The 14,739-nt window shown below is 44.9% G+C and overlaps 1 protein-coding gene across 50 annotated transcripts in view; it reads left to right on the top strand.

Annotated features, from left to right (window-relative positions):
* Positions 1-14,739, top strand: part of LOC137503854 (titin homolog) — a 1,065,379-nt gene that overhangs the window by 793,327 nt on the left and 257,313 nt on the right. For all 50 annotated transcript variants that reach the window (XM_068231415.1, XM_068231409.1, XM_068231432.1 and 47 more), the window contains 7 exons: positions 156-203; positions 1,503-1,550; positions 2,302-2,349; positions 3,597-3,644; positions 4,395-4,442; positions 8,610-8,657; positions 12,550-12,597. In XM_068231415.1, the coding sequence (XP_068087516.1) occupies positions 156-203; positions 1,503-1,550; positions 2,302-2,349; positions 3,597-3,644; positions 4,395-4,442; positions 8,610-8,657; positions 12,550-12,597 (336 nt within the window). The remainder of the gene's footprint in view (positions 1-155; positions 204-1,502; positions 1,551-2,301; positions 2,350-3,596; positions 3,645-4,394; positions 4,443-8,609; positions 8,658-12,549; positions 12,598-14,739) is intronic.

Genomic DNA, 14,739 nt, shown 5'->3' with positions numbered 1-14,739 from the left:
CCGGCGGATCGGCACGGAGGGCGCGGACGGCGTCCTCCATGCCTTAAAAGATGAGGCAGGTGATTAACTTTTTTCCTAATTTCGTCTTGTAAGTCCTTTAAGTGCTTAATTACTTTAAGTATTGCATTTCTCTAATTTTTAATTTAACATTACAGAAAAAGCAGAAAAGAAAGAAGAAAAACGACCCACAGAACCTAAGAAAGGTAGTCATTTTACTTCTTTATTCAGTATATTTAAATGCTTTTCCTGGGGTAAAAAGAAAATGGAGCACTATGCTGAGTGTGTTTTAGCACCTTCTCTAACTCTCAAATGTTGGCCTGCAGTTGAAACTACGCATGATCTATAGAGATGTCGCGAAGGGTTCGCCTGCGAACGGTTCCAGGCGAACTTTGGGGGTTCGCGTTCGCCTGCACCAGGCGAACTTTTGCAGAAGTTTGATTCGCCCCAAAAAGCTCTATTGAGCAAAACTTTGACCCTCTACATCACAGTCAGCAGATACAATATTGCCAAACACACTGCTCTCGGCCTACCCCCCCCCCTCCCTCCTCCAAGCAAGGTCCTTATACCATTTGACTCACTTGTCTTCCTACACTAATTAGTTAAAGGATAGCTGCTACCCTCCTCCCACCTCCCACCTCCCTCCTCCCACCTCCCTCCTCCCACCTCCCACCTCCCTCCTCCCACCTCCCTCCTCCCACCTCCCACCTCCCTCCTCCCACCTCCCTCCACCCATCTCCCACCTCCCTCCTCCCACCTCCCTCCTCCCAGCTCCCATCTCCCTCCTCCCTCCTCCCACCTCCCTCCTCCCACCTCCCTCCTCCCACCTCCCACCTCCCTCCTCCCTCCTCCCACCTCCATCCTCCCACCTCCCACCTCACTCCTCCCTCCTCCCACCTCCCTCCTCCCACCTCCAACCTCCCTCCTCCCACCGCCCTGAGAGCCGATCACTCTCTAGTGCCCCAGGAGGACAGCCGTGTCACGCGGCTGTCCACAGTACAGAGCTGCCATGGATCGCAGTGCTGTACTTAGTTAAAAGACGCCGTCTAACAGTCTCTCTCAGAGACTAAAGGTGGGGCAGAGCTCCACCCCTCAAGCAGGAGATGCGCGCGCAGCCTGCACACGATCTCATTCAGTAGCCTGCCCCAGGACCTGACGCCAATTGGCGTTAGGCGGTCCTGGGGCTGCTGCCGCGGCCATGCCCATTGGTGTGGGGCAGTCGTTAGGTAGTTAATCCTGGTCAGTTTGAACTGATAGAGATGGAGGGAACCTCAGATTTTTGGTTCGCGAACTGCAAACACTACCCCCTCCAGCTCGGCGGCAAGTCTAGGACCGCCCCTGGGGGCAGGGCACTACTTCTTCTTCTTGCTTGGACCGGCCCCTTCTTCTTGCATGGACTGGTCCTGGGGGCAGGGCGCTACTTCTTCTTCTTCTTGCTTGAAGGTTGAGGCACTTACTCTATTATATATACAGATATGTTCCAACATTTTAATTTTGTTTTTCAGAGAGACCAGACATAAAAGAAGAAAAAATACAAGTTGAGCCCAAAAAAGGTAAATAATTTTGGGATTTGTGCAAATAGTTTTTATGGGTTGTGGATAATTTACATTTCCTATTTATTTTAGAGAGATTCCAGTGAAAGAACTGGAAAAGCTCTCAGACCCAAAAACGATACCGTGTGAAACATTGTTTTTCTAAATAATAAAGATCTTTTCTGTTATTTTTTAGGATAGCAACAAATTTAGCCACTTCATTAGTACTACACAAAAAACACCTGTCAGTCAGATCCTTTTATGCTTTCAAAGTTCTGATGGTTTATTTGATCATCATTCTTATGTGGTTTATCTTGTAATATCGACATTTTTTTTAAGGTCAGGAACAATTTTGTATTGCTACCAAGTTTTTAATCTCAAAAGTAAATAAAACCTAAAAAGGGATTTAAAAAAAAAAGAAAACATTTTTTGTACTTGAAGGACTTACGAGTCGAAATTAGGAAAAAAAGTTAATCACCTGCCTCAGTTGGTTGGCCTTAGATCTGCGCCGCCGCACTCGCGGCTATGCGGACTGCAGCCATTTTAGGAGAGGCTGGAGAGCCCGCCCCGGGCCGTGGGGTAGGGAGCCGGCCCGGGGGGCTAATGAGTGGGGGTACCCGGCGGATCGGCACGGAGGGCGCGGACGGCGTCCTTCATGCCTTAAAAGATGAGGCAGGTGATTAACTTTTTTCCTAATTTCGTCTTGTAAGTCCTTTAAGTGCTTAATTACTTTAAGTATTGCATTTCTCTAATTTTTAATTTAACATTACAGAAAAAGCAGAAAAGAAAGAAGAAAAACGACCCACAGAACCTAAGAAAGGTAGTCATCTTACTTCTTTATTCAGTATATTTAAATGCTTTTCCTGGGGTAAAAAGAAAATGGAGCACTATGCTGAGTGTGTTTTAGCACCTTCTCTAACTCTCAAATGTTGGCCTGCAGTTGAAACTACGCATGATCTATAGAGATGTCGCGAAGGGTTCGCCTGCGAACGGTTCCAGGCGAACTTTGGGGGTTCGTGTTCGCCTGCACCAGGCGAACTTTTGCAGAAGTTTGATTCGCCCCATAAAGCTCTATTGAGCAAAACTTTGACCCTCTACATCACAGTCAGCAGATACAATATTGCCAAACACACTGCTCTCGGCCCACCCCCTCTCCCTCCTCCAAGCAAGGTCCTTATACCATTTGACTCACTTGTCTTCCTACACTAATTAGTTAAGGGATAGCTGCTACCCTCCTCCCACCTCCCACCTCCCTCCTCCCACCTCCCACCTCCCTCCTCCCTCCTCCCACCTCCCTCCTCCCACCTCCCTCCTCCCACTTCCCTCCACCCACCTCCCACCTCCCTCCTCCCACCTCCCTCCTCCCATCTCCCTCGTCCCTCCTCCCACCTCCCTCCTCCCACCTCCCACCTCCCTACTCCCTCCTCCCTCCTCCCACCTCCATCCTCCCACCTCACTCCTCCCTCCTCCCTCCTCCCACCTCCCTCCTCCCACCTCCCTGAGAGCCGATCACTCTCTAGTGCCCCAGGTGGACAGCCGTGTCACGCGGCTGTCCACAGTACAGAGCTGCCATGGATCGCAGTGCTGTACTTAGTTAAAAGACGCCGTCTAACAGTCTCTCTCAGAGACTAAAGGTGGGGCGGAGCTCCACCCCTCAAGCAGGAGACGCGCGTGCAGCCTGCACACGATCTTATTCAGTAGCCTGCCCCAGGACCTGATGCCAAATGGCGTTAGGCGGTCCTGGGGCTGCTGCCGCGGCCATGCCCATAGGTGTGGGGCAGTCGTTAGGTAGTTAATCTTGGTCAGTTTGTACTGATAGAGATGGAGGGAACCTCAGATTTTTGGTTCGCGAACTGCAAACACTACCCCCTCCAGCTTGGCGGCAAGTCTAGGACCGCCCCTGTGGGCAGGGCACTACTTCTTCTTCTTGCTTGGACCGGCCCCTTCTTCTTGCATGGACTGGTCCTGGGGGCAGGGCGCTACTTCTTCTTCTTCTTGCTTGAAGGTTGAGGCACTTACTCTATTATATATACAGATATGTTCCAACATTTTAATTTTGTTTTTCAGAGAGACCAGACATAAAAGAAGAAAAAATACAAGTTGAGCCCAAAAAAGGTAAATAATTTTGGGATTTGTGCAAATAGTTTTTATGGGTTGTGGATAATTTACATTTCCTATTTATTTTAGAGAGATTCCAGTGAAAGAACTGGAAAAGCTCTCAGACCCAAAAACGATACCGTGTGAAACATTGTTTTTCTAAATTGCAAAGATCTTTTCTGTTATTTTTTAGGATAGCAACAAATTTAGCCACTTCATTAGTACTACACAAAAAACACCTGTCAGTCAGATCCTTTTATGCTTTCAAAGTTCTGATGGTTTATTTGATCATCATTCTTATGTGGTTTATCTTGTAATATCGACATTTTTTTTTAAGGTCAGGAACACTTTTGTATTGTTACCAAGTTTTTAATCTCAAAAGTAAATAAAACCTAAAAAGGGATTTAAAAAAAAAGAAAACATTTTTTGTACTTGAAGGACTTACGAGTCGAAATTAGGAAAAAAAGTTAATCACCTGCCTCAGGGGGTCGGCCTTAGAGCTGCGCCGCCGCACTCGCGGCTATGCGGACTGCAGCCATTTTAGGAGAGGCTGGAGAGCCCGCCCCGGGCCGTGGGGTCGGGAGCCGGCCCGGGGGGCTAATGAGTGGGGGCACCCGGCAGATTGGCACGGAGGGCGCGGACGGCATCCTCCGTTCCATAAAAGATGAGGCAGGTGATTAACCTTTTCATAATTTCGTCTTATAAGTCCTTTAAGTGTTTAATTACTTTAAGTATTGCATTTCTCTAATTTTTAATTTAACATTACAGAAAAAGCAGAAAAGAAAGAAGAAAAACGACCCACAGAACCTAAGAAAGGTAGTCATCTTACTTCTTTATTCAGTATATTTAAATGCTTTTCCTGGGGTAAAAAGAAAATGGAGCACTATGCTGAGTGTGTTTTAGCACCTTCTCTAACTCTCAAATGTTGGCCTGCAGTTGAAACTACGCATGATCTATAGAGATGTCGCGAAGGGTTCGCCTGCGAACGGTTCCAGGCGAACTTTGGGGGTTCGCGTTCACCTGCACCAGGTGAACTTTTGCGGAAGTTTGATTCGACCCATAAAGCTCTATTGAGCAAAACTTTGACCCTCTACATCACAGTCAGCAGGCACATTATTGCCAAACACACTGCTTTCGGCCCACCCCTCCTTCAAGCAAGGTCCTTATACCATTTGACTCACTTGTCTTCCTACACTAATTAGTTAAGGGACAGCTGCTACCCACCTTCCTCCTCCCCTTCTACCCTTCTACCTTTCTACCTATTCCCTCCTCCCTCCTACTGGAGGGAGGAGGGTCTCATCTGCCAGGGAATTCCAGTATTTCAAAAGCCAGCTTATATACCGTGGCTGGGGATTGAACCCAGGTATCAGTGTATGGTAGGTAACTAACATATCCATTATACCACCAACACTTCTAGCTGAAGCTAGCCTAGCATGTACAATTTATGCTCAGTCCAAAAGAAAAATAACATTTATATGATGCTTTTCTCCTGGCAGACTCAAAGCACCAGAGCTGGGGATTGAACCCAGGTATCAGTGTATGGTAGGTAACTAACATATCCATTATACCACCAACATTTCTAGCTGAAGCTAGCTGTACAATTTATGCTCAGTCCACCTGGGTTCAATCCCCAGCCATGGTATATAGGTTGGCTTTTGAAATACTGGAATTCCCTGGCAGATGAGACCCTCCTCCCTCCGGTAGGAGGGAGGAGGGAATAGGTAGAATGGTAGGAGGGAGGAGCTTGGAGGGAGGGCCAGGTATTAGAACCCTTGAAACATGTATTCTAACATTATTCCAGCCAGTAGAAATTTTTGAAAATTTTGAAGTTTGCATCCCCATTGAAGTCTATTGCGGGTTGCGAACTTTTTCGCGAACCGAACTTTCCGCGGAGGTTCGCGAACAGGGTTTGCGAACCGAAAATCGGAGGTTCACAACATCTCTAAATCTATCCCTATCTATCTATCTATCTATCTATCTATCTATCTATCTCATCTTCTTCTGCTGTTGCTTTCTGCTTAATCTTGGTCAGTTTGTACTGACTACAGTAGAAGCTTGAGAATTGCCGTGGTCCTAGCTCTGACATAGAAGGTAGGTGTCTGGGAGGCAGGAAGGTTACAGTCAGATACTCCAAACTTCATCATTAAAGCATGCAAGGCAATGTTAATCTCGTCAGAACTAGTCCTAATATATTTGTGAGTCAGGGAAGACGGCAGTAAAATTGCACACAAAACCCTCAAAAAGAAAAATACTTGAATCAGCTATTCTCGTTGTATATATTATACTTGTGGACTGTAGAGATGGCCCAAACCTCCGATTTTTGGTTCGCGAACTTCCACAAAAAGTTTGGTTCGCGCGAACTTCCGCGAACCGCAATAGACTTCAATGGGGAGGCGAACTTGGAAAACTAGAAACATGTATGCTGGCCACAAAAGTGATGGAAAAGATGTTTCAAGGGGTCTAACACCTGGAGGGGAGGATGGCGGAGTGGGATAGACGCAAAAAGTCCCGGGGAAAAATCTGGATTGGACGCAAAGCAGTGTTTTAAGGCCAGAAATCACATTGAATGCTAAATTGCAGGCCTAAAGTGCTTTAAAACATCTTGCATATGTATACATCAATCAGGGAGTGTAATTAGAGTACTGCTTCACACTGACACACCAAACTCACTGTGTAACGCACCGCAAACAGCTGTTTGTGTAGTGACGGCCGTGCTGGACTGGTGCACGCCATGGCCAGATTGCTCTTCCTCATTCAGTGATGTCAGGTAATGTCTGACTGCCTTATCAACTTTCAATGGTTCTTTCTCTAACATAGTTAAAGTTTACATCTATTTTTTTAAATTACTTTTTCTGCTGGCTGTTCACTGCCTGTAATGAGAATCTGTTATGGAGGGCAAGTCTGCCATTGCGAGTGACCACGGGTAATGGCCGGGGAACCCTGGTTCGATTCCGGTCCAGAGTGGGAAGCTAAGAAATGGCTACCACCACCACACATCCAAGGAAGGCAGCAGGCATGGCATGCATGTCCCGAGGTAGTGACCAAAAATAACAATACAGGAGGACTTTTGAGGCGCTGCTGTATATGAGATGAATCAACTTTAAATCCTTTAACGTGAATCTGTTATGGAGGGCAAGTCTGCCACGCATTCAAGTGAAAGGCATTGGTGGAGGATGGATCCGGAAGCGCTAAGTCGAGGAGTTGGACTAAAGAATGTCTGCATGTCCAACATCACCATGAGATCGCTGGAGCATCCTGTCCTTGCCTGCGTGGACATGGGAGGAGGATTACTGGCAGTGGTACCTTTATTGAGTTGTGCTGTGACATCACCCTTAAACCCATTGTAAAGCATAGTTGACAGCTTGTTCTGAATGTGCTGCATCCTTCCTGCCTTCTGGTGAGTTGGTAACATGTCCACCACTTTGTGCCTATACCGAGGGTCTAGTAGCGTGGCCACCCAGTACAGCTCATTCCCCTTGAGTTTTTTTTATATGGGGATCCCTCAACAGGCTGGACAGGTACCGGACAGGCACAGTGACACTGCGTTCACTCATGTAGGTGGGTGGGTGCACAGTGAACAACAGGTAGGTAGGTAAATGAAGTGCTGGGTATTACAATGTGCACCTGTCACACACAGACAGGGAGCGGACAGACACAGTGACACTGCATGCTCTCACGTAGGTGGGTGGGTGCACAGTGAGCAACAGGTAGGTAGGTATATGCAGTACTGGGTATTACAATGTGCACCTGTCACACACAGACAGGTAGCGGACAGGCACAATGACACTGTGTACGCTCAACTCACATAGGTAGGTGGGTGCACTTTGTACAACAGGTAGGTAGGTATATGCAGTAATGGGTATTACAATGTGTCACTGAATGCGCTGGGCCTGGCAGTGGCACACACACAGTATGAATTATAAAGAGTGTCTATGCAACACAAGTGTCAGTGGGATACAAAGAAAAAAAATAGATCACAAGAACAAGATTAGCTCTCAAAAGACCTGTTGTGGGGTGCTATTTTAGTAATAAGAATCAGCAAGGAGCAAGCTAACAAGCCTACAAGAGCCTAACTAATCTTTCCCTATGAGAGAGTCTACAGCAGCTGTCCCTTCTCTATTTACTGCAGGCACACGAGTGAGTATAATGGCTGGCGGTGCCTGCCTTTTATAAGGGGGAGTGGCTCCAGGAGGGAGTGTAGCCTGATTGGCTACAATGTGCCTGCTGACTGTGATGTAGAGGGTCAAAGTTGACCCTAATGGTGCATTATGGGGGCAAACCGAACTTCCGGAAAAGTTTGCGGTTCTCCATGATCGCGAACCACGGAAGTTCGCCGGGAACCGTTCACTGGCGAACTGTTCAGGCCATCTCTAGTGGGCTGTAAAGAAAACAACGTTGTACAAAAATAATTGTGGATCTTTTTTCCTATATCTCAACTAGTGACTTTTAGCAGATTAGCAACACCCTTGATAATGAGGGGCTTATAGAAAGAAAAAGAAACTGGGAGGTGAAAGTTCTGCATTCTATATAAACATATCATAGCATTTAAGATTTCAGAGCTTTTAATGCACTCTAAGAAGTATATTTAGGGCCTGATTCACAAAGCAGTGATAACTCAGTTATCACGCCTAAAAGTCCCATAGGGCTTAATGGGAGCTTCGCGCCGGGTGCTGCGTGCGCGCCTGCGCGCTTGCGCGCGCAACACGTTGCGCGCGGAAAATTCGCGCGAGTTTCTTCTTATCATGCCTAAACTGAGTTTAGGCGTGATAAAGGGCTTTTCAGCAGTGTGCTAACTGTTAGCACCGCTTTGTGAATCAGGCCCTTAGTGTTTGTAGCCAACTTTTATAACTGTATGCCAACTACCCATGTGGATCAATTCAACTTCTTTCAGTGTAAAAGTGCCTTGAACTTCTTATTTTATATAATAAACTTTTTAAAATAATATTTTGAATATGTTCCAACATTTTTAATTTTGTTTTTCAGAGAGACCAGACATAAAAGAAGAAAAAATACAAGTTGAGTCCAAAAAAGGTAAATAGTTTTTTCATTTGTGCAAATAGTTTTTATGGGTTGTGGATAATTGACATTTCCTATTTATTTTAGAGAGATTCCAGTGAAAAGAACTGGAAAAGCAATCCGGACCAAAAAAAAGATACCTTGTGAAACGTTGTTTTTCTAAATAATAAAGATCTTTTCTGTAATTTGAAATCCAACCAAAAAGCAAAATGTTCATTAATTTTTGGACTAGCTTCATGTTGGCAAGACTCATATACAAGCACTGTTTTATTTAAACCCAAAATGCTGTGTAAATAAATAAAACAAAGTGGCTAGAAAGCAAAGATGTCACAGTGTCTAAAACATACTAATACATACTAATACATACTCATACATACTAGTACCTTACAAAAACATACAGCGATTACAAGAAAATGATAATTGCTGAAAGTTTTGTTAGACATATTGTACTGATTACAACAATTACAAGCAGCATAGAAAAGAAGTAAGTTAAAGTGCATTTAACCCTGGGACAAATGTACATTTTATATGTGGGCATACAAATCTATTTTACATTTTTATAAATCTATTTTACAATTTTTGGGGACGGTGGTCCTTTAACGTGAACCTGAACTGAGCTTAAATCTGCAGTATTTGATTTACCTTGTGCTTCTTCCAGCCCCCCATAGTCTATGATGTCCCTCAGCATCCTGGATCACCTCCCTTCCAGTGATGAGTAAAAATGCAAATATTCTTTTTGCCGAATTTTCGCCGAAATAAGTACATTATTTGCTTGGGACAAGCGAAAATTCGCCTGAATATTTTAGCGTTTATTTTCACCTAATGTCTGCGATTTTTGAGGTAAAGCCCCCTTACAAGCTAGAATCACCAAATTAGCAGAGTATGTTAAGGAGAAAAGTGTGTATAAGGGGAAAAAGAATTTTTCAAAAAGACCTTATAGTTTTGGAGAAAATCAATTTTAAAGTTATGATAGGAAAAAAGTATACATTTATGTAATTTTTTTGTTAAACGCCTCAATATACATAGTGAATGATTTGAATAAAAAAAATGTATGAGTGAAGTGCACATGTCAGTATTATTTATTGCAGAGGCAGAGGGGAGCAGTAGCTCGGTCAGAGTGACCGTCACCCCCATAAGACAGGAGAAGCAGGCAGTGTACATATACCATAAAATTACAGTGGCGGGGGAACAGCAGCTCAGTCAGTTTTACTATCATCCCCATAAGTCAGGTCCAGGAGAAGCAGGCAATGTACATATCCCATAAAATGATAGTGACGGGGGGAGCAGCGACTCGGTCAGAGTGACCGTCACCCCCATAAGACAGGAGAAGCAGGCAGTGTACATATACCATAAAATTACAGTGGCGGGGGAACAGCAGCTCAGTCAGTTTTACTATCATCCCCATAAGTCAGGTCCAGGAGAAGCAGGCAGTGTACATATCCCATAAAATGATAGTGGCGGGGGGAGCAGCGACTCGGTCAGAGTGACCGTCACCCCCATAAGACAGGAGAAGCAGGCAGTGTACATATACCATAAAATTACAGTGGCGGGGGAACAGCAGCTCAGTCAGTTTTACTATCATCCCCATAAGTCAGGTCCAGGAGAAGCAGGCAATGTACATATCTAATAAAATGACAGTAGTGGGGGGAGCAGCGGCTTGGTCAGAGTGACCATCACCCCCATAAGTCAGGAGAAGCAGGCAGTGTACATATCACATAAAATGACAGTAGTGGGGGGAGCAGCGGCTTGGTCAGAGTGACCATCACCCCCATAAGTCAGGTCCAGGAGAAGCAGGCAATGTACATATCCCGTGAAGTGGCAGGGGGGGGGGAGCAGCAGCTCAGTCAAAGTGTCCATAACCCCCATAAGTCAGGTCCAGGAGAAGCAGGCAGTGTACATATCCCATAAATTGACGGGGAGGGGGGGGGCAGCGGCTTGGTCTGTGTGATCATCACCTCCATAAGTCAGATAAGTCAGAAAAGCAGGCAGTGTACATATCCCATAAATTGACATTGGCGCCCGGGGGGGGGGGGGGGGTGAATCAGCAGCTTGGTCTGTGTGACCATCACCCTCATAAGTCAGGAGAAGCTGGCAGTGTACAAATAAAAAAAACATCAGAACATCGACTTGGACACAGCGACCATGCTTAAAGGACAACTGTAGTGGGGGAAATGGAAGCTGCCAAATGTATTTCTTTTAAAACAAAACCAGTTGTTTGGCAGCCCTGCTGGTCTATTTGGCTGCAGTAGTATTTTAATCAAAGAAACAAGCATGCAGCTAATCTTGTCAGAAATCTGACACAAATATCAGAAACACCTGATCTGCTGCATGCTTGTTCAGGGTCTATGGCTAAAAGTATTAATGGTAGAGGATCAGCAAGATAGCCAGGGAACTGGTATTGCTTAAAAGGAAATAAATATGGCAGCCTCCATATACCTCTCAATACAGGTGTCCTTCCTTTGAAACAATACCAGTTGCCTGGCTATCTTGCTAATCCTCTGCCCCAAATACTTTTGGCTATAGACCCGGAACAAGCATGCAGCAGATCAAGTGTTTCTGATATTATTTTCAGATCTGACAAGATTATCTGCATGCATGTTTCTAGTGTGATTCAGACACTACTGCAGCCACATTGATCTGCAGGACAGCCGAGCAACTGGTATTGCTTAAATGGAAATAAATATGGCAGCCTCCATCTACCTCTCATGGTGTAGCTAAGAAGCTGTGGGCCCCAGTGCAAGTTTTGCATTGGGGCCCCCCAAGCTCTCTATACATAATTGATACGCCACACCAAAACCAATCAAGGACAACCACAGTGTCAGAGGTGGTTGTCAGAGGTGCAGGAAAGGTATGGGAAACAGTGTGTTATTGATCACTGCTATTCTAATCATCGATAGAAGTGAATATTATCAGCATAGGATCAATATAGAGCTAATACTGTGGTTGAGGCTAGGCCCCTCGGGGCCCCTCTAGCCCAAGGGCCCTGATGCAGTGGCTACCTCTGCACCCCCTATTGCTACGCCCCTGGTAGCTAGCTAAGTTCTCTCTACTCTTATCACATCCACTAACTCTTCCCAACAGAGGCTGGTGTGTCAGAGAGCTAGTCTTCTCAGGGGGCTGTCTGTTGTCCGATTGGTTGTAGTTGGTTCCTGGGTCAATTCTGCAGCTAAGAATCATGGGAGACCTAATATGGGGAGAGAAGATGTTACTTCCTATCAGTTTTCGAATTTTCATGCTAAACACATGTTGAATATAGCAGTTATTTTCGAAATTTAGTATTTGGGCGAAAATATGGCACTTTCCCTTTAAATTTCGCTATTGGGCGAAAAGGCGAAAATGTAGGCTAATTTTCGCGACAATTCGGCAAAAGCGAAAATGGGATTTTTGATGCGTAAGTGACTTTGGCAAAAATTTGCAAGCAACACTGCTCCCTTCCCTCATCGGTGGCTCTATTAGATCTATGACTCAAATGCGAGTCATGGCAACTACCCATACACAGCCCTGAAAGTGCACCTTTCTTGATTGCACTCCCATCACCAGGAGCATTCTGCATTATTAAAGGAGTACCTTGGGGGGGGGGGGGGGGGGGTAAGGGGGAAAAAGAGATGAACTTACCTGAGGCTTCTAATGGTCCCCCGCAGACGTCCTGTGCCCGTGCAGCCACTTACCAATGCTCCGGTCCCTGCCTTCTGTTCATTTCTGGAATTTCTGACTTAAAAGTCAGAAAACCACTGCACCTGCATGGCCGCACCCTCACTCCCGGTGAGAATTGTACAGGCCCAGTACAGTCTGTATCTGCGCAGCACACTCCTGATGATGTCAACGGGAGCAAGGACATGGCCACGCAGGCACAGTGTTATTTTGAATTGGAATTATGTTGCTCAAATATTTGAATTTAACTTTACAGAGAAACCACAAAAGAATGAAGAAAAAGTACCTACAGAACCCCAAAAAGGTAAATTCTTTAAGTAATATGAACTTTGAAACTTTGCAACATCAAACTGAAAACTTAAGAATAAGGCAGAATGAATCCTTTTTCATCAAATTCAACCAGTAAATATGGTACTATGATACTATCCTGCACTCTCATGTATACCAACTGATCCAGAGGAAAGACAAAAAAAAACTTAAAACCCCTGGGATAATTAGTCTTTACAAGGGGTAAAAAAAAAACTTCCCAGTCAAACAAAATCCCTGGATCAATTCCAAAGGGAAGTACCTAGTAATTACAGCTGTGGATGACCAAGGAAAGCATCTAAGCTTCTTTTACATGCAGATATAGAATTTGCCATAACTACTTCCTGTGGTAAAATATTTCACATTTTAACAACAAGATGAGATAGATAGATAGATAGATAGATACTTGAGGTGTCTAGTAAGCATTAATGGAATATATCTCCACCTCAGAGTTCATTTTAGTAATAATCAATTACACAAAAAACAGAGAATCAAAGAGCGTGTCCGCTCATGACAGACTGCTGTCATGAGCAGACACGCTCTTTGATTCTCTGTTTTTTTGTTTGTTTTAATGTAATTGCACCCTAGCACTATGCACTATTGCACTTCACTCTTGTTCCCTTGAAAAATCTTCCGCAAGGAAGTGAAACATGTCGGGTTATTGTTTTGGTGGGGGTTATGTGTAATTGATTATTACTAAAATGAACTCTGAGGTGGAGATATATTCCATTAATGGTTACTAGACACCTCGAGTTTATTAGAAAGGAGATTTAATATTTGACAGTCAGTTTATCCTACATTATTTTATAGATGTAAGTTATTCAAAGTTATGTTTTATTGATCTATCTACGAGGGAAAAATTTGTTTAGTGTACTTTGTCATCAGGTTTTGTGATTAGTCTCACTCAGGATTAAGAAGTTGCTCTCTGTAGATCGGGAAAAAGGGGGATCTGAGGTCACCCCTCCACCAGGGGTGGATACGGTATAAGTACTAGAAAACAGAGGCGCCAGTAGGATAAAAGAATCTAAAACTTTTAAAAATGCTTGGGAGGCAGTGGTGGACTTACCTTGGAGGTAAGTCCACCACTGCCTCCCAAGGTAAGTCCACCACTGCCTCCCAAGCATTTTTAAAAGTTTTAGATTCTTTTATCCTACTGGCGCCTTTGTTTTCTAGTACTTAAAGGGATACTTAAGTGAAAATAAAAAAATGAATTTTACTCACCTGGGGCTTCTCTCAGCCCCCTGCAGCTGTCCAGTGCCCTCACAGCCTCGCTCCGATCCTTCTGTCCCTGCCGGCGGCTACTTCCGGGTGTGGCGGCAGCCGCCGACAGGCTGGGAACGCGATTGATTCTTCGCGTTCCCAGCCACAATATATCGCCCCCTATGCTGCTATTGCAGCAAGATGGCAATAGCAGCATAGGGGGTGATATATTGTGGCTGGGAACGCGAAGAATCACTTGCGTTCCCAGCCTGTCGGCGGCTGTCGCCGAACCTGGAAGCAGCCGCTGGCAGGGACAGAAGGATCGGAGCGAAGCTGCAAGGGCACCGGACAGCTGCAGGGGGCTGAGGGAAGCCCCAGGTGAGTAAAAATCATTTTTTTATTTTCACTTAAGTATCCCTTTAAGTTGGTGAGACAGGACATGTCTTTAATAAAATAATTTTGATATAGTGAAATGAGATAATTTTGTGATATATAATCTTGTTTAGATACCTTTAAACAGTTTACACACAACCAATGCCACGCCTAGAGGTCCACAGTTTCCTGTTTCTGATTTTCATTTTCTTGCATAAAGGAAAACATCAGCTGTACATCAATCATAAGGAATTGACCCTGCTGAAAAAGAATCAGATTCAAATTATCCTTAGTTGATTATTGAACATATTTGCATGAAAACATACAGTGTATGGCTGTGGTTAGAATTGCTAGTAAACCATTAAGGGACCACCACCAGCAGTTGCCTACCCATGATTCCTGTTCAGGGCCGGGCTGAGGTAGAGGCGAGAGAGGCTCCAGCCTCAGGGTGCAGTGTAGGAGGGGGCGCACAATTCACTCAGCTTTCACTTCACTGAAGCAGAGAAATAAGAAAAAGGGATACATGGCAGAGACTGCAAACCAGATAACTAGAGATTAAGGTGTTGGG

The sequence above is a fragment of the Hyperolius riggenbachi genome, chromosome 4 (assembly GCF_040937935.1).
Source record: "Hyperolius riggenbachi isolate aHypRig1 chromosome 4, aHypRig1.pri, whole genome shotgun sequence".
In the NCBI taxonomy this organism is placed as follows: domain Eukaryota; kingdom Metazoa; phylum Chordata; class Amphibia; order Anura; family Hyperoliidae; genus Hyperolius; species Hyperolius riggenbachi.
Note: the sequence above shows the minus strand (reverse complement) of the source record. Positions and strands in the feature narration are given on the sequence as shown.